Source organism: Pogoniulus pusillus, chromosome 5 (genome assembly GCF_015220805.1).
Source record: "Pogoniulus pusillus isolate bPogPus1 chromosome 5, bPogPus1.pri, whole genome shotgun sequence".
Classification (NCBI taxonomy): domain Eukaryota; kingdom Metazoa; phylum Chordata; class Aves; order Piciformes; family Lybiidae; genus Pogoniulus; species Pogoniulus pusillus.
The window spans coordinates 24495890-24523803 of NC_087268.1; the positions used below are offsets into that span (position 1 = coordinate 24495890).

At 37.9% G+C, this 27914-nt stretch overlaps 1 protein-coding gene across 3 annotated transcripts in view; it reads left to right on the forward strand.

The window, feature by feature from the left end:
- The window catches only part of UBE3A (ubiquitin protein ligase E3A), a 56125-nt gene extending 28638 nt beyond the window's left edge, over positions 1–27487 (forward strand). For all 3 annotated transcript variants that reach the window (XM_064143527.1, XM_064143526.1, XM_064143528.1), the window contains 9 exons: positions 5047–5357; positions 9059–10311; positions 17611–17755; positions 21263–21468; positions 24694–24858; positions 25231–25386; positions 25481–25554; positions 26360–26503; positions 26752–27487. In XM_064143527.1, the coding sequence (XP_063999597.1) occupies positions 5047–5357; positions 9059–10311; positions 17611–17755; positions 21263–21468; positions 24694–24858; positions 25231–25386; positions 25481–25554; positions 26360–26503; positions 26752–26872 (2575 nt within the window). In that variant the 3' untranslated portion in view covers positions 26873–27487. The remainder of the gene's footprint in view (positions 1–5046; positions 5358–9058; positions 10312–17610; positions 17756–21262; positions 21469–24693; positions 24859–25230; positions 25387–25480; positions 25555–26359; positions 26504–26751) is intronic.
- Positions 27488–27914: the final 427 nt, after the last annotated feature.

The following is a 27914-nucleotide window of genomic DNA, read 5'->3' on the forward strand; positions in this document are numbered from 1 at the left end:
GGGATGGTCAGCTGGCAGGATTTCCAGGTGCAGGAGAAGGATTTGTCCATGTAGCTTCTGACACGGTCTCACAGCTAGCAGGCTGTGTTTGCAGGTTTGCAGACAGTCTGAGGGTCTGCTGGGCCTGGGTCTTTCCAGACTTCCAGAATAGCTGGCAAGCAGGGTCTATGCTGTGCAGCAGGGACACTTAACTCCGTAGATAAATCAAGACAGCTCTAGGCTTAGGCAGGGGGTTTCTTGGCTCCCCATATATGTATGATGCAGGCATGAATGTGCTCTGCTTCTCAAAGGATTCGCAGGTAGCTTGACTGTGCCTTGAGATCAATGCATGAGGTCTGAGCCTCTGTAATGCTTGCAAGTGAGTAAGGCCTGGCCCTGTGTCTAGGCCATGCAAGCTGGTCAGGGCAGCAGGATGCTGCTGTGGATCAGAGCTGAGTTTGAATGCTCTAAGCTTCTGAACAGTTTGAACCTCTGGACCGTCTGACCACGTGGTGCTGCTGTGCACCCCTCTTTATAGGCTCTGGGCCGAGATTCGTGGCTCGTTGGACATCTAAAATGACCAATCAGGTTGGCCATAAGCCAAACCTTGCCCCAATAGGCAGTAGAGACATGCCTGGACCTCCCAATAGGGGATTACCTGGGCGGACCCCAGGGGTACACGGGCTGGGCGTGTGTGTGTTACACAATTTGTTTGCTGCCTCGTGGGTCCTGGCAGAAGAACATGTCTGGGCATGTAGAGGCATGGTGAAGCCTCAGTTTTGGGACTGCTGCCCCTCCACCACACAGTCGTAAACTTGTTACTAGATTTCTTGCAGCAGAATTTGAGTTACTTTTTCTTTGTAGTTAAATGAATTTATGGGCTTCTAAAATGAGGGCTACATTTATTCCTACCTTTTCGAAAGAAACTGATTCTGTGAACAGAAGTAAATACTAGTGTTTAAAAACACATTCCAATGTGCCTGTAGTCATTACCATTTACATGTTGATTACTTTTAGTAATTGCCTAATTGTTTCCCCATAATCAGTTTATGTCATGGCTTCAAACCTACAGCAGTGGTGGACAACTGGGGATTCTTCCTGAAATTGCCAGGATAAAAAAGGCAGGGTGTAATAGATGATTTATTAATCTCCCAGGTTTATGGCTAATTAAATGTTGGATAGATGACAGAAGTGTCAGACTCTGCATACTTTAAGGACAGATAAAATAAATCAGAGTATGAAACCTGCTAGTCTATGGAAGGACATTACCTCTGAAGTCCTGGAGCTAATAACTTGAAGAGGAAAAGGCGGTAATGCAGGGTGCTTTTCTAACAGGTCTGTAGCAAGGTCGTTTGTCTGTGAGACAAGCTTGAGAGAGATGTGCTGATCATATTCTTGATCTCCTCTCTGTCTTTCTGCATTCCTCCATAAAACCAAGACGGCTCTTCTGTACTGAGGTTCGCCCTTCCTGAGGAAGTGCCATGCCTAACTTCGCTTTGCCAGCACATGATGTTCCTGAAGGCACAGTGGATCTGGAATGCATGGTGGGGAGGGCAGGTGCTTTGGGTGATGCCAGTGTGGGTCAAGGGGACTTGTAGTCTGTGCCTCAGCTATTGGGGCTCTCTCCACTGAAAAGAACAAGGTTTGAAAATGTGAGCTCTCTGTGTGTTTGCGTTTACAAACATATGTTTGCTGGAGTGCCAGTGGCCGAGGCAGACAAAAGGTGTTACGATGCTGTTGGAACAGAGGGCTCGGCTCCATCTCTGGGTGGAGTGTTTGGCATACAGGACACTTCAAAAAGATCTGTGTGGGCAGTGCTTTTGCTGAAGGTTTGTCTTCTCAAGCTTGTCTTCTTTATCGCTGCTGTTCTTTACTGAATAGAATCAAGAAACCAACATGCAAAGGTTGAAACTGAAACTCTCAGAAAGCAGTGTTTAACTTTACAGAGATATTCATATGTAACTGTTCCTTGCTTTCTTAAGCTATTGAACTGCTGGTCATCTTATTTCTAAAGTATAGTATGTAGCCTTCATATGTATTTATAAAATTTAGGTAAACTTAAAGCTAAACCAATGCATTTATGCAGATAATTTTACTTTAGTCAAGTTTTGTAACTTAGATACAAATTCTTTGCTTTGTAGGTGAATTTCTAAAGAATTATATGCTTCATTTTTTCCTAAAACTTCTTAGATGTTGAAACTCTTTTTTTTGTCACAAATTTCCTTTTATGTAACATTTTTCTTAGTTCAAGATATTTGAAAACACAAATTAGGTGCTGTAACACAGGAACTTCTGAACATGTATGCACTGTCCCTTGTTGCACAGATTTTACAGTCAAAAATTGGTTGGTAACCCAAAATGCAGCCCAGTGCACTTTTGCCTAAGTATGTAAAAAAGACAGAGTCTCAGTAGTGCATGTTCCCAGTGAAACTCCAGTGTTAAAATAACAAAGACAAAGGAATGGTTAAAGAACAATTAAAAAGCCTAAAGACATGTTAAGTACCACAAAGTCAGTAAATACTAATTCCTTTTTAATCAGAAAAATGTGCTTGTGAAATAATTGGGCTTTTGGGAGGGATGTTGACATCAGGTTTAGGTGCCGTTCCCTGCTGAAGTAGCACGTTTTGCATGAGAAGGTGGTACAAAACCCACTGTATAGGAATGAGTCCTTAAGGTTATTTGTGCATCAATGAAATGTTTACAGTTGTAGCACATCAGCGCAGTTTCATACTTGAATGTGCCAGTGTGCGAGTCTCTGCAAATATGTATGTACAAGTATGTCTCTGCAACCTTACCTGTACTAGAGGTCCATGTGCTAATGTGCAACAAACAAGGCACTGAATTTATAAAGGAACAAGTTACTGTTTTCTGAATCTCTGTGTAAGAAGTTACAGGAAGCTGCAGTCTTCAAAGCATGGCCTAAGCTAAGAACAGAGAGGAGTTTTGTATTCCCTTACATGATGAACCAATTTTAATGACTCAGGTTTAGAAGTTAAGTTTTCTGCAAGAGAATCATTAAAGAGATCAAATTTTCATTTCTGAAGAGTGTAGAAGATATGCTACTTTTTAAAAAAAATCTGAATAATATAAGGAAATGTGGGATGTTAGCACTAGGCAATATCAGTCATTCATCAAATGTTCAATGTGAATATGGCATAGAGTAATTTAATTGGTCTGTAAAATAACATTTGCTTAGAATTGCATTCTCTGTAAGTTCTTTCATGAACAGGCCTCAGTAAGGGGTAACAGCTGTGGAAGGTAAGGCTTACTAAATTCTATTCTACCTTCTTAAGTCTGTATCCTCACTTCAAGTTGTTGTCTTTTTTCTTTTTTAATTTTTTTTACTTTCATTTATCTGAGGCCATGTCAGAAGTCTGTGGAACAGCTGCCAGGAAGAGGTAGGGGTGGGGGGAAAATGTACAAACAGCGTTATTGTAGGCATAGCACAGTTTGAGAAATAATTGGGAGTTAAATATTGGATGAAAAACTCAAGTGCCACAGAAGTTAATGGAGATAAATCTAAGCTTAATTTTCTTTGCTGGCATCTTGGATGTGACTGTACTCAAGTCTTATGTTGTTGCTACAACTGTGCTTATACATTGAAGTAACTTTATACAAACAGTATGTTGTGTAAGCTGGAAAGATGTGCGTTCCTCTAAGACTGACAATTTCTTCAGCTTGAAAATACATTTTCTTGCTTCTTAGGGAGCTGTTCAGATTAAATATGTTGTGAAAACCTGAACTTAAGCTGCTTTAGGTAAATTACACACCTGCATCCCTTATATGTACACTCAGAGCAGCTGTGAGAAATAATCCATGTAACACTTGTAGCTGTATTACGTAGGTCAGAAAACTATGGGGGGAAAAGTTGTGATCTACGTGTTGACTGCAATGCAGAAATAAGGAAAATATGAGGAAGGATAAAGTTAAAATGATGTGTATATGAAGTAACAGCGATGTTCTGTGCACTGTGGAAAATGTGGTCACAGAGAAGATGAAAATTAAAGGAACAGTAAGTTTCAACCTGAGATACAGAGTTTTTGTGAAGGCATCAAAGTAATACATAGGAGAGGCTGCAAAGAAGAGCAAAGAAGCATGTTGGAGAGACAGGTGGCAATATCTTGTGTGTAAAAGTTTGATGTTGCCTGCGTTCAAATGACAACCTCTCACACTCTTGGTAACTCCAGGCCTTCAGATTTAAAGTCAAGAATGAGCAAAATCGTGGCATTCAGGAATAGAAGTCTGTGAAATGGTGTACTGGTATAAGCTGTGTGACCTTATTAAATTTTCCTGTGTGTATATGTAGTGTTGCACACCTTAACTTGTATAGAAATTCATTTGTAATTCTTCAAAGACATGCCTACCATGTGTGATTGCAGTTGAGGATTTGGCAGAATTTTTTGTAGAGAACTATGTACTTCCTAAACTGAAGAGAGATGTTCACCCTTGTGCCCATCTGTGATTAAAGATTATCATCAGTTTAATATTTTCCCTATAGATTTAAATAGACTAAATCTGGTAACTTGTCTGGAATCTCGTTTTAAAAAACCTTTAAAAAAAAAATTAAAGGGTTTATATCCCATTGGTGTGGTGCTGAGAGCACTACTAAATAAATGCCTGGATCGTTTGCATTTTGGCTTCCCTCCTTTGTCAGTGGCAAGCATACCTCAGTACTATTCATCAGACTCAATCACCTGTAGGAGATTCAGTTCTGTTTCATTTGCAGCCTTGTTTTGCATCTAAATTGCTATTATTTTGCAGTGACAATTAGAATTGCTCATATCTAAAGAGTATACTGACTGCTGTAACACTAGAATGTAAAGCAGAAAGCTGTGTGTAAATGGGATTTACCTTTCATTTAAACAGGACCTAGGAATAAAATTGTCTGTTAAAAGTTTGCATTAGTCAAGACAAGGATCCTGCATTTTAAAAAAATCTGTCTTTTCTGACACACAAATCTTGTGTTTCAGGGCCTGACTAATCTCTGCGTTGCTGATGCTTTTGAATGAGCTTTGTATGTGAAAGCTCTACTAATCCTCGTACTTACTGTTTGAATGTTTGCTACAGGAAGCGAGCAGCTGCAAAGCATCTAATAGAGCGCTACTACCACCAGTTAACTGAGGGCTGTGGAAATGAAGCCTGCACGAATGAATTTTGTGCTTCCTGTCCAACTTTTCTCCGTATGGATAACAATGCAGCAGCCATTAAGGCCCTCGAGCTTTATAAGATTAATGCAAAACTCTGTGATCCTCATCCCTCCAAGAAAGGAACAAGCTCAGCTTACTTAGAAAACAATTCCAAAGGTGCCCATAACAATTCCTGCACTGACAGAAAAATGAACAAGAAGGAGATGCAAGGCCCAAGGGATGACTTTAAAGGTAAGTTATTTTTGAGTTTTTCTAGAACAAAATACATTTAATATGTGTGAGTACAAGCCTACAGAATTCACTGTGCTGGTTGTTTTGCATGTCTGTTAAAAATCTGTGTGCACTTAACTGTTTTCTGAAATGACTGGCTTTGAAAATAAGGACAGGGTTTTTAAGTGCTTTTGTTTCACTAGTTTAGCCTTTCTGTAGTTAATGAATGTCAGAAGTTATACTTCAACTAATTCCGGATTCTCTGTTAAGAAACTTAACAGATAAAAAATGATACAGTGGGTGACAGGCAATGCATCTACTAAACTTAAAATAGGCAAAGTGGTTTTTAAGCCAGTGTACAAAAATTAAATACTGTTCTCTGGATCTTTTCTAACTCCTTTCTAGCTTTTCAAACTCTCTAAAATAGTAGATACAAACTACAAGAAAAATGTTAGTTGTTGGCAGGAGCTGTGATACAAACAGAAATCACAAGCTAAATTTAAATTAAAACACTTGACCTTTGAGCAGACTGTTTTTTAAGTATCATTGCAATGACAGAACACTGGCACAAGCTGTTTGGGGGGGTTGTGGAGTCTCCCTCCCTGGAGATATTCAAAACTCGCCTGGACATGTTCCTCTGATCTGGTGTAGGTGATCTTGCTCTGGCAGGGAGTTTGGACTAGATGATCTTTTGAGGTCACTTCCAGCCCCTGTGTTTTGTGATTCTGTGGCTGGTATGAACGCAATTCAGGTCCATTAATTTCAGCATAAGAAAGTGGAACTATTTACAGAAAAACTAAAATTCTGCAGAATCAGCAATAAAACGTAATAGTGTGTTATAAGGGACCTAAGATGCTCTAATCAATATCAGTATCAGTTTTTCCTCTATCTGATGTAATGATAAATTTGTCTACAAATTATTTATGATCTGAGTAAGCAAAGAGACAAACATCACAGAGAGAAAAGGGGACTGAGTCAAAGTAACATTGGAAGGGCAAGAGGCACTTTAGATCTGTTTTGTGATTTGTTTCTTGGTTTATTAATAGAGGTGTGCACATACAGAATTCCCCTCCTGTCTGGCCCTGTTGTCCTCTCTGCCCTGGAAAGATGTCTAAGAGTCTCCTTAACCTGTCTCTGATTGTCCAAAGACAGTCTTTTTGAAGTAGTGAGTTGGACTTCCATTATTTCAGTGTCACAAGTATTTACCTGTCTTTGTAGCTGTATGGACAGAGAGCATTAATGGGTTCTTAAAGCTCACCTGAGACTGTTACCTTCTGGAATTGGGTGAAGTCAAAAGAATCTAGTGTTACAAGATTTTTTAATAAGGTCCATTTGCAGAAACAGTTACTGGGAGAACTGCAGTTAGGTTTAAGAAAGCTGAGGAAAACAATGTGCAGCTTGGTTTTGTGCTTGGCATAGGATTGAAAGTTTTAAATAAATTGGAAGAAATGCCCTTCAGAAAGAGTTATTTCAATTACTTTTCTGTAGTGCTAAGCTCTTTTATTAGCTTTTGGGAAAACCATATCTGGAGGCCATTGTCAGGATATCAGTAGTAATTTTTATGGCCATCCAAAAAAAGAGGAAAAATAGATAAACTGCAACTATATAAAAAGCATGGTTTACATATGTAGTCACATAGAAAATCACTGTTATAATTACCTGGAAAGCTATTTTCAACTTCAGTCACCAAAGCATTCAGTTGGAAACAGAGGTCATTGAACAGGAAATCAGTGCATAATCATAGCACAGCTTCCATAAGAGACAGTGAAAAGATAATTAATTCGCTAATTAGGGAGTGTGGTGTTGGTAATATATAGATCATATTCAGTCTTTTTCACAGTCAAGGATCACTGCTAAAGCTTGGTTTCATGTACAGATTTATCATGATGTATTATGGAGAACAGGGTCTGAGAGGAGGTAAGTTTACTTCACTGGATCACTAAATTGCAGTACAGAGAATGAGAGGAGAATGCATGGTAAAGCTCACATACACAAGTCAGCTAAAATTTACTTGAGTTAGGAGAAAGCTTCACTTATGTTTCTCTAGCTGTTCTCACAGCCATAAAGTAAAAATGAGACGGACCCTTGTGACAGTTCAGTTAGGGGATGGTCATGGGATATGATTTAAAACTTATGAAGCCGCTGATGGTAGTAGTAAAAACTTTAACTGGAAATAGCACATGGTTGGTGCCTCAAATACTAAAAATGTTAAGAGAATCACCGGGGAGTTCCTGTTAAAGTACATAAATCTGAAATGCATCACACTGCTAAATTGTAAACAGTTGCTGATAATTTTTACGCTATGAGTAACCTCTGCCATACTGAGTCAGTGAACTTGAGGCTGTGGTTGTCTTTTTGAAGAGCTACGGAATGAAACAGCACCTGTATCAGCAGTTAAATTTCATCTAGTTAAGTCTGCTTCTTCAACATGCACTACAGCCAGATAAAAATTAAATGGTGCACTAAGCTTGAATCCTTTCATAATATCTTCAAAGCTGTTTTTTAACAAGATGAGTTTTAGTGTGGAGATTTTTCACTGTCCTCTGATTGGAATTCGATCTCAGTAGCATGGCATAAGCTTACTCTTTACTGTGCTATACATGCCCTAAGAATGGCTTGAGCCTCTCTATAAATCAATAGGTTGTGTGTCTTTGCATCATTTAGGTTGTTTTTTTAATTTAATGACTGCTTGAAATGAATGTTGGCAAAGGCAATTGTATTTCAAAGTACTTAAAACTGTCCTTATTAAAAGTAGACCTTTCTGACGAGGTAGTTATTCTGGCATGGTTGGTGATGTGTGTTTTAGGTCTCTGGAGATGCTATTAAACAGGTTTTGTTGTAGTTTTAAATTGTGTAAGTTCAGAAGAACAAGTTTAAACTAGAACATCTTTTTGTGGGCTAACCGTGTGATAACCCTACTCTAAATCACCACTTGATTTTGAAAGCATCTGTGGGTTCCAATTGAGAAGTATCATAGAAAGCTACAAACAATGTATTTTCCTTTTTTCTAAAGAGAAAGGAAAATTTCAAATGGACCACTAAATTATTTGTTTCATGTCAGGTTTGAGAAGTGGGAACAGAAGGGTATTTGGAGGCCATGCAGAGGATGTGTGTTACCAACTTGGTAATTTCACAGTATCACAGTATCACCAAGGTTTGATAGTGTGTTGATGAGTATAGACCTCACTGATACAAAAATATTAGTTAATGTAAAAAGAAGTCACTCACATACCTAACTGTATGTGTAGTTTAGAAGGCAACAAATTTCTGAGCACATACTTGGTTTGGGGGGAGGATTTGCAGGTATCAGTTTAGAATTAAAACAATTTCAGAAAGCAGTAAAAATAAGAAATCCTGTATTCCTTCTAATGTACAAAAAATATTACTGAATCTTTACTTAAAGTTCTAGTTTTAAGGTATAAGCAATGTGTGAAGTCCATGCACATGTGCTGTGTTTTAAAAAAAGAGATTGATAAAGTTTGCGTATGGTTCAATTACTTCCACATTAACTATGCACCTTGACCAGAAGACTGTATTGTCAGTCTTACTAAGTGTGTTAAAGTTTATACATGGTAATGAAATTATAAATTATCTGTCTTGAGTTTACCCAGCACTCATGCAGTTGTTTCCAGTCTCAAGATTTCTTGAGTAGTGCCAATTGGTAGTATTTTGCATTTTAAAATATTTTTCGTAATACAATTAACACTTTTATTTCTTTATAGATGTGACTTTTCTAACAGAAGATAAAATATATGAAATTCTTGAACTATGTCGAGAGAAAGAGGATTATTCCCCTTTAATCCGGGTGATTGGGAGAGTATTTTCTAGTGCTGAAGCATTGGTACAGAGTTTCCGAAAAGCCAAGCAGCACACCAAGGAGGAGCTCAAGTCTCTTCAAGGAAAGGACGAAGACAAAGATGAGGATGAAAAGGAAAAAGCTGCCTGCTCGGCTGCTGCTATGGAGGAAGATTCAGGTGCATCATCATCATCATCAAGAATAGGTGACAACACACAGGGAGACAATAACCTCCAAAAACTAGGCCCAGATGAAGTGTCTGTAGATATTGAAGCAGTCAGGCGGGTCTACGATAGATTACTTTCTAATGAGAAAATAGAAACTGCCTTTTTAAATGCACTTGTGTACTTGTCACCTAATGTGGAATGTGACTTGACTTACCATAACGTGTACTCTCGGGATCCTAACTATCTGAATTTGTTTATTATCGTTATGGAGAATGGCAATCTTCATAGCCCAGAATATCTGGAAATGGCCCTACCATTGTTTTGCAAAGCAATGAGCAAACTGCCCCTTGCAGCTCAAGCAAAACTGGTCCGATTGTGGTCTAAATACAGAGCAGACCAAATCCGGAGAATGATGGAAACATTTCAGCAGCTTATTACTTACAAAGTCATAAGCAACGAGTTCAATAGTCGGAATCTAGTGAATGATGATGATGCTGTTGTTGCTGCTTCAAAGTGCTTGAAAATGGTTTACTATGCAAATGTAGTAGGCGGGGATGTGGATACAGATCATAATGAAGAGGAAGATGAAGAACCTATCCCAGAATCAAGTGAACTAACTCTTCAAGAGCTGTTGGGTGAGGAAAGAAGAAATAAAAAAGGTCCTCGAGTGGACCCACTGGAAACTGAGCTTGGTGTTAAAACTATAGACTGCAGAAAACCACTTATCCCTTTTGAAGAATTTATTAATGAACCACTGAATGATGTTCTAGAAATGGACAAAGACTACACTTTCTTCAAAGTAGAAACGGAAAATAAATTCTCTTTTATGACCTGTCCCTTCATACTGAATGCTGTTACCAAGAACCTGGGGTTGTATTACGACAATAGAATCCGGATGTACAGTGAAAGACGCATAACTGTGCTCTACAGCTTAGTTCAAGGACAGCAGCTCAACCCGTATTTGCGACTCAAAGTGAGACGTGATCACATCATAGATGATGCGCTCGTGCGGGTAAGTTCTACAGCAACATGGAGCTTAAGTTTGTTGGTGCAGAAGCAGGCTTTGACTACTTTTTTGTAGCAGTGGGCTTTGACTGAAAAGGACTGTGTGAATACAGTGTTCTATTTACTGTTTCCCCTAGAAGAAACTCAGCTTTGCCATACTAAGTCTGAATTCAAACTGTGCTACTGAGGATCTGTATATCAAGCAGAACCACTTCCACTCAGAGTGGTTGCAGACTTAGAAGTTTTAAAGTGTCAGATAGTTCTTAATCTGCATTAACAGGTGCTGTAATGTGCTGTTACAGCTCTTAATGTTGAGAGTGACCAACTTCTGTTTTAGTACTTTGTCCTCTGGACTGTCTTGGATCATCTTCTGATAGTAAGGCTTTTTAGGTGGAAGATGGAATTAAAACGTTTCGGCTGTGTACTTGTCTTATGGACTCTTGAACTTGTATGGAGGGCCTGCAAAATAAGTGGAACTTCTCACTTCTCTAAGCTTTGTTGCAGTTTGGTGTAAATACCGATACAACCAAGAAATGGGAAGACAGACTAGTTAATACCCAAGAACTGAGAGAGCAACTTGTTTCTGGATATGCTAGCTTCTTCAAGCAAAACCTAAAGTCATTTGTTCAAACAGTTTTGGAAAATGGGAATTAAACAGAATACAAACTATAAAGAATGGTTCCCAATAAACTTTTTATAAGTATGTCCTTTAATTTTAGGACTTTCTCCCTTAATTTTTTGCTTAAAGCTGTTAGTTTCCTGCAGCTTATTTTCTTATGTTCTTACTAAAGCACAATAATGTGTGCAAAATTTGAAGTTTTACTGTGGCTTTAAAGCTTGTTGCTAAAGAGCCAGACAGGTGATTGGAGACACTGTGGCTAATATGTGCCTCTCAACCCAGAAGTTACTTCTGTCTTTAAACCAAATTGTATATTGGGCAAATGAGAAATATATTGTTTTAAAAGCAAAGCATACTGTACATAAGTTTTCTGATTTAAGAATAGTTTCTGTAATTTCACTTCCTCTCAGACTTACATAGTTGTAACCATTTAAGTTCTGTCACATGAATTTAATGGAGTTTATTTCCTTGGCTGTTCAGCTTTGGGGAGAGAAAATACACATAACTATGAGAGGAAAAGAACAGCACTATCTTGTTAGGATATGATGAGCTAAAATAGGATAACGGCTAGTTCTTAGGAAGGTGTTTGCTTTAATGTATGTTCTAACAGAAAGGAAGTAGACCTTCCTCTTCATGCTGATTATGGGAAGGAAATTCTGTAAATAAAAAACAAGTCATTCTTCCTCCTACTGCTTGTTGTGGAAGGATGTTGAAATCCTCAAGAATGAAATATTGTTTATTGCCACTTAGTTCATAGAGGATAGATAAGACCTTGAAGATCATCACAATCTACCATTGCTAAATCTACATCTAGGCAATGTACCCAAATGCCACAACTGCACTTCTTCTGAGTTTTTCCATGAATTGTGGTTTCACCACTTCTGGGGAGCACCTTTTAATACTTAGCCATGTTTTCAGGATTCCTGAGGAAGTGTTAGGAGTTACGGAGTCAATGGAATAATGCAGTATCATTGTTTAGTGTGGTGTGCCTAAATCTCTCAGTTGATGGTTCTCATTTTAGTGCTGAAAAGCATGCAATAGAAATACATTATCAGAGTTCAGAGCTTGTCAGTGCCTTTCAGTGGTAAAAAAATGACGGAGTCCGTAAAGATGGTATAGAGAAACTGAATGAGAAATAATACATGTAGCAGGTTGAGAGGCAATTTTACTGATTCTCAGTTTGTTTCCACTTCCTAATGTGTGTGAAACAGGCCTGGAGTAAGATCTTATGTCCTAATCCTTGCCGCAATTTGCTCTGTCTCTGATTGTAGTCAAAGTTGGGTACCATGTGCTTCTGTATCAGCAATGACAGCAAACCTAAGTGAGAGCTGTATTGTATGAGTTGCATCAGTGATGGTTGCAGTTTTGAGTGCAGTATTGAACTTTGGAAGGATCTTGCTTAAAGCTCTATCAGAAAGTTCTTACCAAGATACTAGTATTTAAGTAGTAAATAATTATTCATAGATCTGATCAGTGGCAAAATGTTTCCAAACATACTTAAATTGCAGGTAAGTAATTATGATCACCAGAATTTTTATCCTTGAATTGCATTTTTTCACTTCTGGGGTTTGAATAGTTACAGACTTAGTTGAATTATAAGTTGCTATATACTCATGTCACTAGACCTGCGCTGTTGCAGAACAATCAGTTCAGACTTTGACTACATATATGGAATAACTCTGATAAGCTCCTGGAAACTACAGTCTTCAGAAATACTGATTAAAACTAGGTTAAGTTGATCTTACTTATATTTTTCCTGTAGATGCTGGATATTTTTCAGTTATATATATTGATAAGCCTTCGTAATGTATTCTTGCAAATAGTCTGAGTACCAGTCTTTCTCTGCTAATTAGTTGAGCTAATTAAATTACTGCCAAGCTGGTTTTCTCTTATCAATACCTTATATTTAAACTTTAGAATTCAGTATTGCAGCTTTTTGGAATTCATTAAAACAAATCAAACAGTGATTTAAAAAATTGTTATCACTGTAGGCTTTTCTCCTATTATTGAGAATTTGAAGCACTACCTTCTAAATAACTTTGAAGCAATAAGTTATTAAACATTGTTTATTAAGTGAATTGTAGTTCATTCTGGAACACATTCCTCTAAGTAAAAATTTTATTTGCAGATTCATTTTCAATTTCTTTGTGTGTGTGAAAAATGCACCAAAAAGTTGTTTTTAATTTTTTTAATGAAATAGACTTAATGAAATATGCTTTCTTTCTATCATATACTTACTGTATAACTATTTGTATGTGTTATTCTGAAAAGCCAAGGAGGTGGGGACAAATGGTTTTTACTCCACTTTTACTAAAAGAACCCTTATATCCAGGAGTTCAGCTTGCAGTTCCCAAAATGAGTTAATATATTATGTGGTTTGAAAGTGTCCACCTCAGATTCACCAGACGTAGACAGCTGGAAGTTAAAGAATGAAGCTATATTTTACAGGCTTTAGCACAAATTTACAAGCATATATATCCAGATATTTACAATTATATACAAGTTAAAAGTAATACAGAAATTCAAAATCCTTCCCAAGCAGCCAGACTGCCCAGGAGGCAGGGTTCCTGATCAAACTGCTCCTTTCTCTCCCTCATCTCAGAAATAACCAGATAAAGCTCCATGTAGCTCCATCCATCATGTGAGGAGATGTCAAAAGCAGACAAGGAATTACAAGTGTTAGATCAGGTTGCATAGGTTTTATGCAGAGGAGTTAAGGCAAGATGCAACCAGACACAAACCAAAGTAGTACAAACCTTATCTTATATTTTGTCTATGTTCCTCAGCAGAACAAATGAGTGATATAGATATCACTATTATTTTATTTTCACAGCCAGCGATCTAAGTTCTGTTTCATTAAAATATTCCAATTAGCCTCAAACCAGCACAATGTTTAATGGGTTTAAGAAGCTAGCTCTGCTCTTGCTGAGTCATGTTACATGGATGGGCTAGTAATGAAAGGAATTTTATCCTTAAATCCATTTTTCTGCTTTTCATCTCCCAACAGTGATTCTATTTCTTTCATTCCTTCTTCAGTTTACTCTTCCCACCCTCATGCCCAAGATCATATGTGGGTTTATTCTCTGGCAGTAGTAATTTAAAGAGTGTGTGTTATAATAAACAAGTTCTGGAAGCAAAAAGGTAGTGGATTTCTTCAGCAGAGTCTTGACTGGTACTTGCTTGCAAATTAGAAACTCAAGATGACAAATTTCACAACAGATGTAAATAGCTGTCACTGCCAACTGTATTGATGAGCAAAAATTGTTCTGTGGCAGCTGAAGCCAGTAGGAAGATTCTTTCATAGTGTATTAGCATCAAAGTACTTCAGGAACTTTGAGGTTTGTTTAGATTAAGTTGATGTTTATATGTATTGAGTTGCATACTAGTGCTTAGATTTCCCTTGGCTGCATGCAGAGTATATGTGACTGCTGATGTGTATAAGCTCTACTGGCAAGCCTATGCATGAGCCATAAAGATGCTTCTTAATCACTTGAAAGATTATTTCACATGCTATTTTGCAAACAGTTGTAGTAACTTACATTGTGCTGTGTCACTGGTACTTCTAAATTAGTTGTGTTTATGTTTTTGCCTTCTAATGTGGACAGTACTCCTGCCACTGCTTTCAAACGAACCTTTGTTACACTGCTAGAACTTCAGAGTTTTTTCACACCTGTTAACTTAATAGAGATTAGTTCAGTTACTATTAATTTTTAGATATTCAATCTCTGGTGTTAATTTTTTTAATACTTTTGTATTCTGATGAAAGATTCCTGTCTTTCAGGAAAACTCAATGTCATTAAAGTAAATCATACAATCTTTTGTGCTGTGGCACAGTATTGCGTTTCTGTCATCAAAATGCAGATATTCTCTGTCATTGTGCCTCAGCTTTCAGCTTTTCATAAATACTCATTTTTGATGCTGCTGCTTCAGATGTGCTTTACACAGGCTTCTTTGTGGGACAAACTCCCTGGAAAATGTAATGTCTTCATCTGCTTATCCAGTCAAACTATCACGACAGAAAACAGTAGCTTCTAAAACTTTGGGAATGCATGCATGCAGTAAATTTGGTTTATCCAGCAGCACTTGTGCAGACTGAGCTGAGACAGCTCCAATTATTTAAAAACAAAACCCAAACACTTTTAAACTGAGTTTCGTACCTCCTTACTATGGAAACACTGCTGTGGTTCTGCAAAACCTCAGCTCTCCACTAACATGACTGAAGCTGTGGTTTTCTGCCACATTCCAGTTTTTTTGTGAATCATCAATGTTGAAACACATATGTTCAAAGGAGCAGCAAAACGTGCAACCTTTGGTTGATCAGTTTAGCAACATTAACCTTCCTGCCTGTAGAATGAGCCTGAACGAACATTAGGCTTTGACTCAAAATAGTGGCTTTTTGTAATTCTTTATCCAACTTCCTTGCAGACACCTAGCACTCCTATCTGCTTGAACAGCACTGGTCAAATAAAAGTGTTTCCTTCTCCCTCTTTTTAATAGCGTTTTTCTTTTACATTGCTTATTGCAGCATAGTTCTCAGCCAAAAATCTCTTTGAAATATCTTTTTAGTTGTTCTGTATGCATGACTATGAGCACTCTCCTTAGTATAAGTGTTAGCCTATGATGCAAGACAGCCTTTACACTATGATAAAAGATTGCTGTCCCAAAAGAAATGCAGAGACAATACTTGTTTTGTTTAGAACTTAATTTTTATAAGACTTGCAAAATACTAAACTGCCAGTTATAAATATAACAAAGTCGTGACTGGGGAGAAAACAAAATGTTACTAGTGCCAAGTTTCAGTGGAAGGGATTCAAATAAACTTCTGACTCTCCAGCTTGAATGTATAACCAATAATAAGCCTTCACATAAATGCTACTTCTCCGTTTTTAAAAACTCTGTTGTATTTGGAACAGGCCCTGAGTTCCATTTGCTCCTGAATAGGAGGATAAAAGGGAAAGGGTTTTTACACATCTGTAAGATGCATGGTTTGGGGGATTTACATGAAAGGCTGTATGCAGATCTACACTGTTAGAAGTGTGTGATGCACTGCAGTAAGGGGTGGGGGAGGGGAAACTGCAACATGTTTTTGCTGCAGAAGTATTGCTGATAGAAATGTAATTAATTTTGAAGAGTAAATGTTATTTCATCAACCTTAGGGGCAAAAATGGTTCCTTGCAAATCGTATCTAATAGCATACCAAATGTTTTAGATAGTACGTGATTGAGTTTTCCACTTTGGCTGACTGAGATACATACAAAATTACAAGTCTACTTGATTTTCTCTCATTATTGGGGTCTTCGTGGCTTGCCTTCTTTTTTTAACTAAGCTAATATGCTTTTAATATGCTATGGAGTTTACACTCTCTCCCTGTTACTTCTATTCAGTGTCAGTACAATTCTTTATCCACGTGCTCCTTTTGCATGAGGCATTTCAAAGCATTCAAACCCCATTATGCTAACCAACTTAGCTCTGACAGTCTTCTATCTACCCCTGCTGTGTTGCTTTAAACGTGGCTGGCTGACTTGACAGTTGCCAGGAGAAAAGTGTCTCTTTCTAATCGCATCAGTTTATGAGCTGGTGTTGTTACTGCTGCCTTTATCCTCTGGTCTGTTCCTGTTTTCCTTTACGCCACTGTAGTAAAATTCTGGTATGTAAAGGATTTGTTGACATGTGTGCATGGATAAAGTAGAATACTGAAATAAAGACAAATGGCTCAGCATGATATGGACAGCTGCTGGTAAGTACAGTTTGCTCTAGTCCAGATTAGAGGCAAATCTCAATATGGGTCTTAGTAGAGGAGGGTACAGGTCCAGCTGTGCATTGCTTTGCTGCTGTTAAGTTCTATTTGCTATGTAGGTATGTTTAATGTAATCATGCTGCACAAGTTTAACCAATATGTTTTTGCTTTTAATTGCCATATTATCACCTGCAAAACATTGTTGCATAAGTTTCGTTTTGCTGAAAGGGTATGTTTTTGTTGGAAGAAAGGCATGTAATGACTTTATATGAACGTGAAACCCCTTCCTAGAAAACATCACAACTTCTGTTGGACCGTAACTACATTTTCAGTTCCATGGAAGCAATGTGATGTATCTGCTTAAAGACACTAAAGAAATAGTTGCAAGAGATTTTTGTGACTTTCTTCGGAGTCAAGATGAAAGGGGATCAATTTGACTATATTAGTGTCTTTTTAGTTCAGGATTCTGATCCCCAGCTTGTTTATGAAGTGCAGCTACTAGTGAAAGGCTTGCTTTCTGTCTTCCACTGTGAATTACCACATGAAGGGTTCTGAAAACATACTTGTGTAACCCTCTCACAAAACATTCATTATCAAACATGTAGATCAGATTGCAGACTCCTTTCACTGTTAGATAAATTTAATTATCTCAGTCATGTACAAAACTCAAAGAAAACAAGATATAACACAGTACTAACTTCTTTTTTAAAATGCTTAAAAGATTAGAAGTGGAGAAGGCTAACAGACTTAATTGGCTAAAAAGATCTAATTCCAGAACTTTAACATGTATTTAGACTGATTTAGTATTACTATTAGTATCTGGTGTTACTGTTGTGATTTATACTTGCTTTCTTCTTAGCTATAGAGGGTAGTTTTTATTTGATTATTTGATACTTATGACTCTTCTAGTAGATAAACTAATGAAATGCTTCTGTCTGTTCACTCAATAGCTAGAGATGATTGCCATGGAAAATCCTGCAGACTTGAAGAAGCAATTATATGTTGAATTTGAAGGAGAGCAAGGGGTAGATGAAGGAGGTGTTTCCAAAGAATTTTTTCAACTGGTTGTGGAAGAAATCTTCAATCCAGATATTGGTATGTGTTCTAATAATTTGTTAATTTATCAGATTTTTTCCACAAAAGCTTAGACCAGATGATCTTTCAAGGTCACTTGCAACCTGGGCAGTTGCTTATGCAGTGCCTTTCCATATCTGCTGCTGCTTCTTTCTCAAGCTCTTCAGATTTCTTGGTGATTATGAGAGTACTTGACCCAGTGAGACTCACTATATATCATCAGTCATCCTCCTAGAGAGTAATGATGAATGGAATAACAGTGTATAGTTGGTGAAAGCTTGTTTAGATACAGATCCAGTAGTATAGGGTTTCTTTGTAGGGTTCCTTCATTCTCTCATATGTTTCCTCACTTTGCTTTGTGATTAGCTTCTAGAATTAGTAATCAAACCAAAGAGGAAGAGCTTCTGCCATAAAACCAGAGTAGGACTATGGTGAGTTTTTGAGTTATTTCCTCCCGTTCTGCCAGCTTAAAAATTGATGGTGTCTAAAGATTTAAAGTATGACAGTTGTGTCAAATTAGGTTGTAGCTACAAGTTAAGAGAAATTTTGATACTTTGGAGCCAAGATTTTAAGTTTGTTTTTACAGTCACTTCCATCTTACTCTTTTAACTTACTTTTATGCGTTTGTCTTTATATGTGCAAGGACATGCAGCTTGTCTACTGCTCAAAAAAGATTAAAGTATTTTAAAGCTTTACAAATAATTTGTTAGAGTAGAAATGAGATCTGCTGTGTTCTATACTAATTTCATAGTTTATGTGAAATAGAATGTCACATTGTAGTTCCTGTAATGGCTTCCATTAAATAAACTCAGCTTCTTGAGGCCATTAGTTAACTTGGGTTCACTGCACTGCTTTTAAAAAAAACAAAGCAGCTGTCCTTGATTTTATAGCTTAGACAGTTGATGAAGAAGCACAAAATTAATGTTGACCAGGTTAATAAAAAGGAAGTCCCCAGAATTGGTGACAGTATCTGAACTTTGGCACTTGCCCTCCACTGTATACAAGAAACAAGCCAGTAACAAGTGATCCATAAGCAAGTCTTACTCACCCTGAAAACTGCTAAGAGAGATTCCTAATCTGAAATTTACTTGGAATAAATTACAGTATAGCAAGACAAGGAAGTCTTAGTTAACTGAAGTTGTGTTTCTAATATGAAATGCGTTGTTAACCTGAGCTTATCTAAACACAAGTTGTGTGGGATGTCTGTATTGAACTACCCCCATTTAGAAATTGAAGTCTGATTCAGCTAGATCTAGCCAGTGTGTATATACACTCCCTGTGTGTAAAGATAACCAAGAGATAGATGTGTATGCATGTTTTACATCTTCTGTATTCAAATCCCAAAGAAGTATGCACACTTTTTGTCTTCCTATCAACTTCAGGAGGGGAGAAAAAAAGGAGAATTTCTTGGCTTTTGGCATAAATGTGCAAAACCAGAAAATATAGCATTTGCTCTTGTGCACTTGTTAATATGCACTGTAATGTAAGCTTATGCACCACATATAGCAAGCATGACTCTGGTAAAAACATGTATTTACTAGAGAAAAATAAGGAAATCTTATAAATCTAAAATGTCTCTCCTCTGATAGGGATGTGTGGAGTGGTGTTTGCTGCTGTAATAGTGCCTTTTGCCATTACACCTACGTATTTTCATATTAACCTTAGTTTGGCTCAAAGGAAGAAATACAGTATTTTATCTGAGTTATGAACAAGTCACCATGGTAAAAGGGAAGAAAGAATAACTTGATATAAGATTTCTACTACGAACATGCAGTTCTTTTTCCCCTTATTGCAACTTTCAGTTTCTTCTGGTGTTTATTTTGATTATAATGTATTGTAGCCTTAATTTCTGTCAATGAATAAAACATTGCATTTCATGCTGAAGTACTTTCACTTGCAGATCTGAGTAAGCTGTTAGTCTTTCATTATTAAATAGTTACTGGCATTGTTTGATTTTGACTGTTTAACTCTCCCATCACATTCCAAAAAGCACCGGTCATCATTTTTATTGTACCAGTAATCAAGAAGTTATTTCAGTCAATTCAGAAAATGGAATACAGACTTGTATTTAATGTTTCTCCTGTATATGCTTGTGTTGCTCATCTGTTTCTGGTTTGCATTATCTGATGTTAGTCTGTTACTTGTTTGCATTCCATTTAGTTGACCCAGTCCTAGTACCTTACTGAGATAAATAATCTTCAGTTTGGGGGAATAGCCAAATTTTCTGAATGAGTTTGCAGTTCACTTCCTTCTGCTGAATGAGAATTCGGGCTTTATCTGTTGGCTGAAGCTGACATACTATTTTCAGCATTAGAACTAATTTTGTAGTTCCATTTGTGTGACTTTGTAATCAATTTGATCTCCATGCGTTGTAATTTTAAGAGCTGACAAGATAAATCCTTGTGGCATGTGCAATTCATGTTTTTGACCACATGTACCTAACTTCTGGTGTGTCGGAAGAAAGGAGCTTGGGCACTTTTTCTTAGGTTCTGTCTGCAAATCCTGAGACTTAGCTGTACAAATCAGTGGGGTTATACATGTCCAGTGTGGTGTCTCTCTCACCTTAAGTCTATGAGATTTGCATTTGTCTTGATTCAGTATCTAGTCAGGTAAGCCGTGGATTTTCTGTGGGACTCAGTAGTTTATAGCCTGTTTTCATAGACAAGAGCTTGCTGAAGTCAAAAGGGTGAGGAACAAATTGCCTTTTGCTTAACTATACAGTCCTATCTGCTCCCTCCAGCTCCTGGCAAGTGGAACTGCTTCTGGCAGTTCAGCCATTTAAAGCCTTCTCTGAAAGTACTCAGCTTGTGAACTTGTCAGGAAGTTGTTCACCTGAAATATTGAGCTGAATCAAATGAAGGGATAGGGGAACAAAGCATAAAACCTCTCCCTTTCACCATAGGCTGTTAAAATTGCAACCTCTCCTGTGAAATAACAGGCCCGTTTATATTTTTCCCTTAAGTTAGGATGCATGTAATAGCTGCAGCAAGAGTAGACCTTGTCAAGTACCTTTGAAGCCAACAAAAATCTATTGGACATCTAATGCTAAGATTATATGTGATGGTTAATCGCTGCTCCACCATCTTAGCTTACAATTCAGTAACAGCAGTGTCTGGTCTGTTCATTCGCTGGAACTGGCCTGGAAAAGCCATTGAGGAAAGGCTTTATGGTAATTTGAATTCTTAAGAATTATTTCATCTGTGTTCTTTTTTTACTGTTGCATGTTGACAGTGTACTGCTGCTTCCTTAGTAGTGGAAGGGGATAAAAAGTGGTGTATATACAGCTGCAGTGGGCATTGCAGGATGTTGTGTCACAGGTCTCCTGCATATTTTTAGTGGTAACATGAGAAAGGATATTTTGAGCAGCTTCGGTTACCATAAGGTAAGTTGCTTCTCTTTGCCATTGAATCAGTACAATGTTAAACATGTTTTAGAGGAGTTCTAATGCAAAGGCATTTATAATGGTACGTTTTACCTGTCAGCTTTATTGAAATGTAACCATAATTGTTCAACATCATTATTTTACAGGGATGTTCACATATGATGAATCCACAAAACTGTTTTGGTTTAATCCGTCCTCTTTTGAAACCGAGGGTCAATTTACACTGATTGGCATAGTGCTTGGTCTGGCTATTTACAATAACTGTATACTGGATGTACATTTTCCCATGGTTGTCTACATGAAGCTAATGGGCAAAAAAGGAACTTTCCGTGATCTGGCAGACTCTCATCCTGTAAGTTCATTACATTCTTTGAGTTTATTAATGCAGTAGATAGACCATAGGAACAGGTCCTGCTCCATCTTCAGTCAAAGATCACTAGCAGTTCTTCCTCATAATAGGAGCTAATATGCTTAGTTTGAGGTGGGATATTTCCCTTTTCATATGGAGCTATGCAATATCTTCAGATATTCAAAAAAGAGAGTAAATTATACTGTTTAAAAATACCTTGCTTTTGGTTTAATTGGGAAACAAGGTGTGTAATCCAAATGTGTTATCCAGTCTGCTTTGGATAGTTGTATACAACAGCATGGCAGCTTTGACTAGTTCCTGTGTAAAATGTTTCCTGTATTTTTAATTACATACTCAAAACTTTTTACGGTACAAAAAATTGATTTATTTCTCTGGAGCAAGACAGTTGAAGTATTTCTTAAACTTTCTTCCCTAGTCTTTAAGCTTTAACACTTACAGGCACCACCAATGGTTCCAAGTTTAGTCATTTTTTAAAATGCAAGGTATTTTTAAAGGTACTATGGAAGAAACAAAAGGATACAGATGATGAGAGGATGAGGCTAATGTGTAAACTTCAAATAATTTAAAAATAGTGTGGAAGATTTGCTGCTTCTATTTCACTGTAAAAATATAGTTGTGCTTAGTTGTTGCTTTTACTTTTGCTTTGCCTTCCTGAGTCCTGCACCACTGTCTCAGCCAAGTAATTGTTCTTTTTCTGCATGCTCTTTGGTTCCCACGCACATCTTGCACTTTTCCTAAGGCTTAGCAGGGAGGAAGGCCAGTTACTCTTTGAACAGAGCAAACTCTTCTGGGTAATTTCAGATTACACTTGGCAAATTCTGGTGTAACTCAGGATTTCTTTTGGGGGAGGAGGGGCAGGACATACAGTGGGGAAGGTGGGTTTGTGTGCATAAATGTTTTCTTACTTTCTTGACTGCCATATCTATGTTGCTTCAAGATTACTTCACAAGGTAATAAGCTTGCAGTCAAATTTTATCTGATACAAAATCACAGAGTGGCAAGAGTTGGAAGGAACCTCTTGGGGATTGGACTAGATAATCCCCAGCTAAAGCAACTTCATCTAAACCAGGTTGCACAGAATTGCATCCAGGCAGGTTTTTAAAGTCTCCAGAGAAAAGACTCTGCAATCTCTGTACAGCTTGTTTCAGTGCTCTGGCACCCTCAATGTAAAGGTGTTTTTCCTTGCATTCAGGTTGAACTCTCTGAATTCTAATTTGTGTCTGTTGACCATTTTCTTATCACTTGGCACTGCAGAAAAAAGACTGGTCTCATCTTCTTGGAATCTGCCCTTGCCAAGTGCAGGGTTCTGCACTTTGGCCACAACAACCCCAAGCAGCGCTACAGGCTGGGGACTGAGTGGCTGGAAAGCAGCCAGGAGGAAAGGGACCTGGGGGTACTGATAGTAGGCTGAAGATGAGCCATCAGTGTGGCCAGTAGGACAAGGGAGGTTATTCTTCCCCTATACTCAGCACTGGTCAGGCCACACCTTGAGTACTGTGTCCAGTTCTGGGCCCCTCAATTCAAGAGAGATGTTGAGGTACTGGAGCATGTCCAGAGAAGGGCAACAAAGCTGGTGAGGGGCCTGGAACACAAATCCTATGAGGAGAGGCTGAGGGAGCTGGGGTTGTTTAGCCTGGAGAAAAGGAGGCTCAGGGGTGACCTCATTGCTGTCTACAACTACCTGAAGGGAGGTTGTAGCCAGATGGGGGGTGGCCTCTTCTCCCAGGCAACCAGCAATAGAACAAGGGGACACAGTCTCAAGTTGTGCCAGGGGAAGTGTAGGCTGGGTGTTAGGAGGAAGTTCTTCACAGAGAGAGTGATTTCCCATTGGAATGGGCTGCCCAGGGAGGTGGTGGAGGCACCGTCCTTGGAGGTTTTCAAGAAAAGACTGGCTGAGGCACTTAGTGCCATGGTCTAGTTGACTGGATAGGGCTGGGTGCTAGGTTGGACTGGATGATCTTGGAGGTCTCTTCCAACCTGCTTGATTCTATGATTCTAAGATCTCTCAGTTCTTCTCCAGGCTAAAGAGTCACAGATCTTTCATGCTCTCCTAAGACAGATGCTTCAGTCTCATAATCATCTTTGTAGCTCTCTGTTGGACTCTCTCCAGTAGTTCCCTGTACCTCTTGAACTGCAGAGTCCAGAAGTAGGTACAATTCTCTAGATGTGGCCTCGTTAGGGTAGAGGGGGAGGAGAGCCTCCCTTAGCCTGCTGGCCACATTCTTCTTAGACTCTGCTAGCTCATGGTGAACTTGCTGTCCATCAAAACTCCTAGGTCCTTCTCAGTAGAACTGCTTTCCAGCAGCTTAATCCCTAACCTGTACTGGTGCATGAGTTTATTCCTCTCCAGGTGAAGGACTCTACACTTGCCTTTTGAGCTTCATTAGGTTCCAACTCTGCAGTTTGTTCATCTCTCTGTGGCAGCACACTCCTCCCAGTTTTATATCAACAAACTTGCAGAGGGTACACTCCATCCCTTAATCCAGATAACAGAAGAGAGTGAACAAGACTGGAAGCATTACTGACCCCTGAGATACACTACAGGCCTTCAGCTATACTGCTGATGACTACAGCCCTTTTGCGTGCTGTCATTCAGCCAGTTCTCAATCTTCCTCACTGTTCTTCGATCAAACCTGCCCTTCCTGAACTTGCCAACGAGGATGTTATGGAAGACAGTGTCAAAAGGTCTTGCTGAAATTGAGTTAGACAAATCTACTGCTCTCCCATCATCTACTGAGCTAGATGGGATTCCTCCATGCAGGTCTCTGAGATCAAAACTAGCTCTTCAGTTCAGAGTTCTCTCTGGTTTTGACATGTATATTCAACTTTGAAATGTAAAATGCTCAGGATGCCAGAAGTAAATACAATTTCAAAAGAGCTAAAAGAGAAAGAAATAATCAGTTGCTCTTTAATTCACAGGTCTGACCATTGTATTTAGGAAAGTTTCCTGGGCACTGATAGGCTCTTCTAAAAGAGTTACCACTTATTACCATGTTTCTTTTTTTTTCTTTCTTTAATATCTGCAATTGAGTTTTGCAAGCACTGAGATCAATCTACCTTCATTTGAACTGTTATGGGAGCTCTTAAGTGACATGTCACAGAATATAATAACCCTTTATAAGGCAGATAATTTCATGTCTTTTGGTATTGGTCAGTGAAATCTGTCAAAACTGGTATACAACAGACATATACTTCTTGTTCTGTTAGGTTCTTTACCAGAGTTTGAGAGACTTACTAGAGTATGAAGGAAGTGTGGAAGATGACATGATGATAACGTTTCAAATCTCTCATACGGATCTCTTTGGCAACCCAATGATGCATGACTTGAAGGAAAACGGTGATAAAATTCCTATTACAAATGAAAACAGAAAGGTACACTCAATTTGTTTAACATAACCTGTAGTTTCTAGATATTCTGTGTAGCACTTTATGAAAGTCTGTTCTCGCTTATAATGTAAGTTAAAACTCTTCTTAAATTGCCATAGCATGGTGTACTTACCAGCAGGAAAGGCTTCTGTTTTAAACAAAGCGTTGATGTATGCATACCTAGTGCCTGGGTGTGGCGTTTCATCTATTTGAGAAACATTTGAGACTTGCCCTTTATTGCTGTGTAGAAGCTGAGCCTAGAAAAATCTGTGTAGAATTCCAGACTTGAGTGCATTTTCAGGTCTTGTATTTTTGGCCGATACTTCAAGTGGCAAGTGTTGAAGTACTAAGCTTTTGTGGGGGATTGTTTCCTTACAGGAATTTGTCAATCTATACGCTGACTACATACTCAATAAATCAGTAGAAAAGCAGTTCAAGGCCTTTCGGAGAGGATTCCACATGGTCACCAATGAATCTCCTTTGAAATATTTATTTAGACCAGAGGAAATTGAATTACTTATTTGCGGAAGTAGGGTAAGACTCCTGAATGTGCCCCAGAAAATGGAGCTTTTTGATCCTAACTATATAATTAGTGGTTGTTTAAAAAAAAAATCCCATCTTCTTACAGAATTTAGATTTTCAAGCACTAGAAGAAACTACAGAGTATGATGGTGGCTATACAAGAGACTCTCTTATTATTAGGTAATTATTTTTCTAATTTCTGACAGATGGAAAGCACTTTATACTCCTGTTTCTTCATAACAAATTTAGTACTGTAAAACTGAGGGGGTTTTTAGGACTGGTGGTGCAAGTGTCATATCAAATTTCACTTTACTCAAGTAGTGTCGCTAGGGAAGAGCAGATAATAAAAGCATTGTTTTTAGCTTCCAATGAACTTTGGTTAAGGTTAGAGGATGCTTTTTCCTGTTTTTTGTCTTAAAGCGTATGGTTAATTAATCTCCGGTATAAACAGGACTGTTTCAGTAAATTACCAGTGCTCTGCTGTTTTTAACCAAAAAAAAAACCCACCTAACACTGACTTGTTTGAATAAGTTACTTTCTTGTCCCTTTTGACTAGAGAGCACTGAGGATAAGGGTCAGAGAAGTGTGCATCTTTGATCCTCTAGACTTTTTGCTAGCAACTTAAACAGTTCCTACTAGGGTAGAAAACGTTTGACAGCACCTGCGTTAGTGTAGCGTGTAAGAAGGTGGTAGAAATGGACAGTGTAGTGAAACCACTATAATCTCTTAGGAAATAGGAATAGTAAAATAAAGGAAGAACACTGCAGATGAATTGTCAGCTAAACTAACATCTGAAAACAAACTGCAGTGTCTGATATTTCTGTTTGGTAAATACCTTACTTCTAGTTCCAGTTTGCAAATGCAGCTTGTAAACTTGATGCTAAGACTGATTACAGTTACCTTGAAAGTTCAGTTACTTGTGTAAGTCTTATTTAAGCCAAAGAAAATGTTGTGTTTCCTGACATTTTGATTTCTTCCTTGGTAGGGAATTCTGGGAAATAGTCCATTCATTTACAGATGATCAGAAAAGACTATTCTTACAGTTTACAACAGGCACAGACAGAGCCCCAGTGGGAGGACTTGGAAAGTTAAAGATGATCATAGCCAAAAATGGCCCAGATACAGAAAGGTAAAAGGAGGAGTTACAAATGTATTTTGCTTTGAATTTACAATCAGAAGCAAATTCTGTGCTTTTAATTTGTTAATTTAGTTAAATCTGCGAATAGAACCTTTAAGCAAGGTTTAATTAACCTTTACTGTTGTTACTTTGGATTTGTGAAATTGCAATGTATTTCTTTGCCTGTGCTGCATGTTCCCAGATCTGAGTTGTCTTTTCTTTTGTTTTGTTGTTTTTTTGTCTGTTTGTTTTCCCCACAGGTTACCTACATCTCACACATGCTTTAATGTACTTTTGCTCCCGGAGTACTCAAGCAAAGAAAAGCTTAAAGAAAGATTATTGAAGGCCATCACATATGCCAAAGGATTTGGCATGCTGTAATAAATTTAACAAAAGGGATTAAAAAAATGATGGTGATGTCCCTGTCTAAAAAGGCCATAAGATAGTGAGCTACAGTAGTCACCTGTGTTTGTGCCTCCCTTCTTTACTGGGGACATTGGGCTGGAACAGCAGATTTCAGCTGCTTATATGAACAAAATCTTTATTTTTTCTTTTAGCGTGAAAGTGTTACATATTCTTTCACTTGTATGTACAGAGAGGTTTTCCTGAATATTTATTTTAAGGGTTAAATCACTTTTGCTTGTGTTTATTACTGCTTGAAGTTGAGCCTTTTTGAGTATTTACAAGAAAACAAACTGTACTCTCCCAAGGAAAATATTGCCATCATTTGTAGACCATGTAACCTTCAAGTATGTGCTATATTTTTGTCCCTGTATCTAATCAAATCAAGAACTGTACTTTTCAAAGAGTTTGCTTTTGAAACTTGAAGTCTTGGAAAACAGTGTGATGCAATTACTGCTGTTCTAGCCCCCAAAGAGTTTCTGTGCAAAATCTTAAGAATCAATAAAGATGGAAGGGAGAACTTGGAATGTTAAATTGCAGCCTTGAGAACTTTACTTTAGTCACAGCACAACGATTAAAATTCATTTCACTATATGTTGTCTTCACATGTCTTGTAATAAACTGTTTTTAATTAGGAAACATTTCTTAGCATATGGAAGGGTAGAGATTTTAGTTACTCTTTTTAAAAAAGAAGTTTACTGGGGAAAGTGCATTTTCAACTGAACAGCTTTAGAGTAGGGAGTGAAGTGTTTGGGAAAAAAAAAGATAGGAAGTTTTTGCTATATTATAAACAAAGCATGTGGAAGTGCACTTACAATGAAGTTTTACTCTTAATTGCCTATTATGTTGACATTTTTAAATAGACAATCCAAAGTCTTCCCTACGTGTTATGTCATCACCATTTATTTAATGAATTGTTGTTCCTTCTTATCAAGGCACATGATCAGTGTTGCAACATAATCTAAAGGGACAGCTACTGTATTTTAATCTCGTCTAACAATAAGCAAAATTGAACAATATT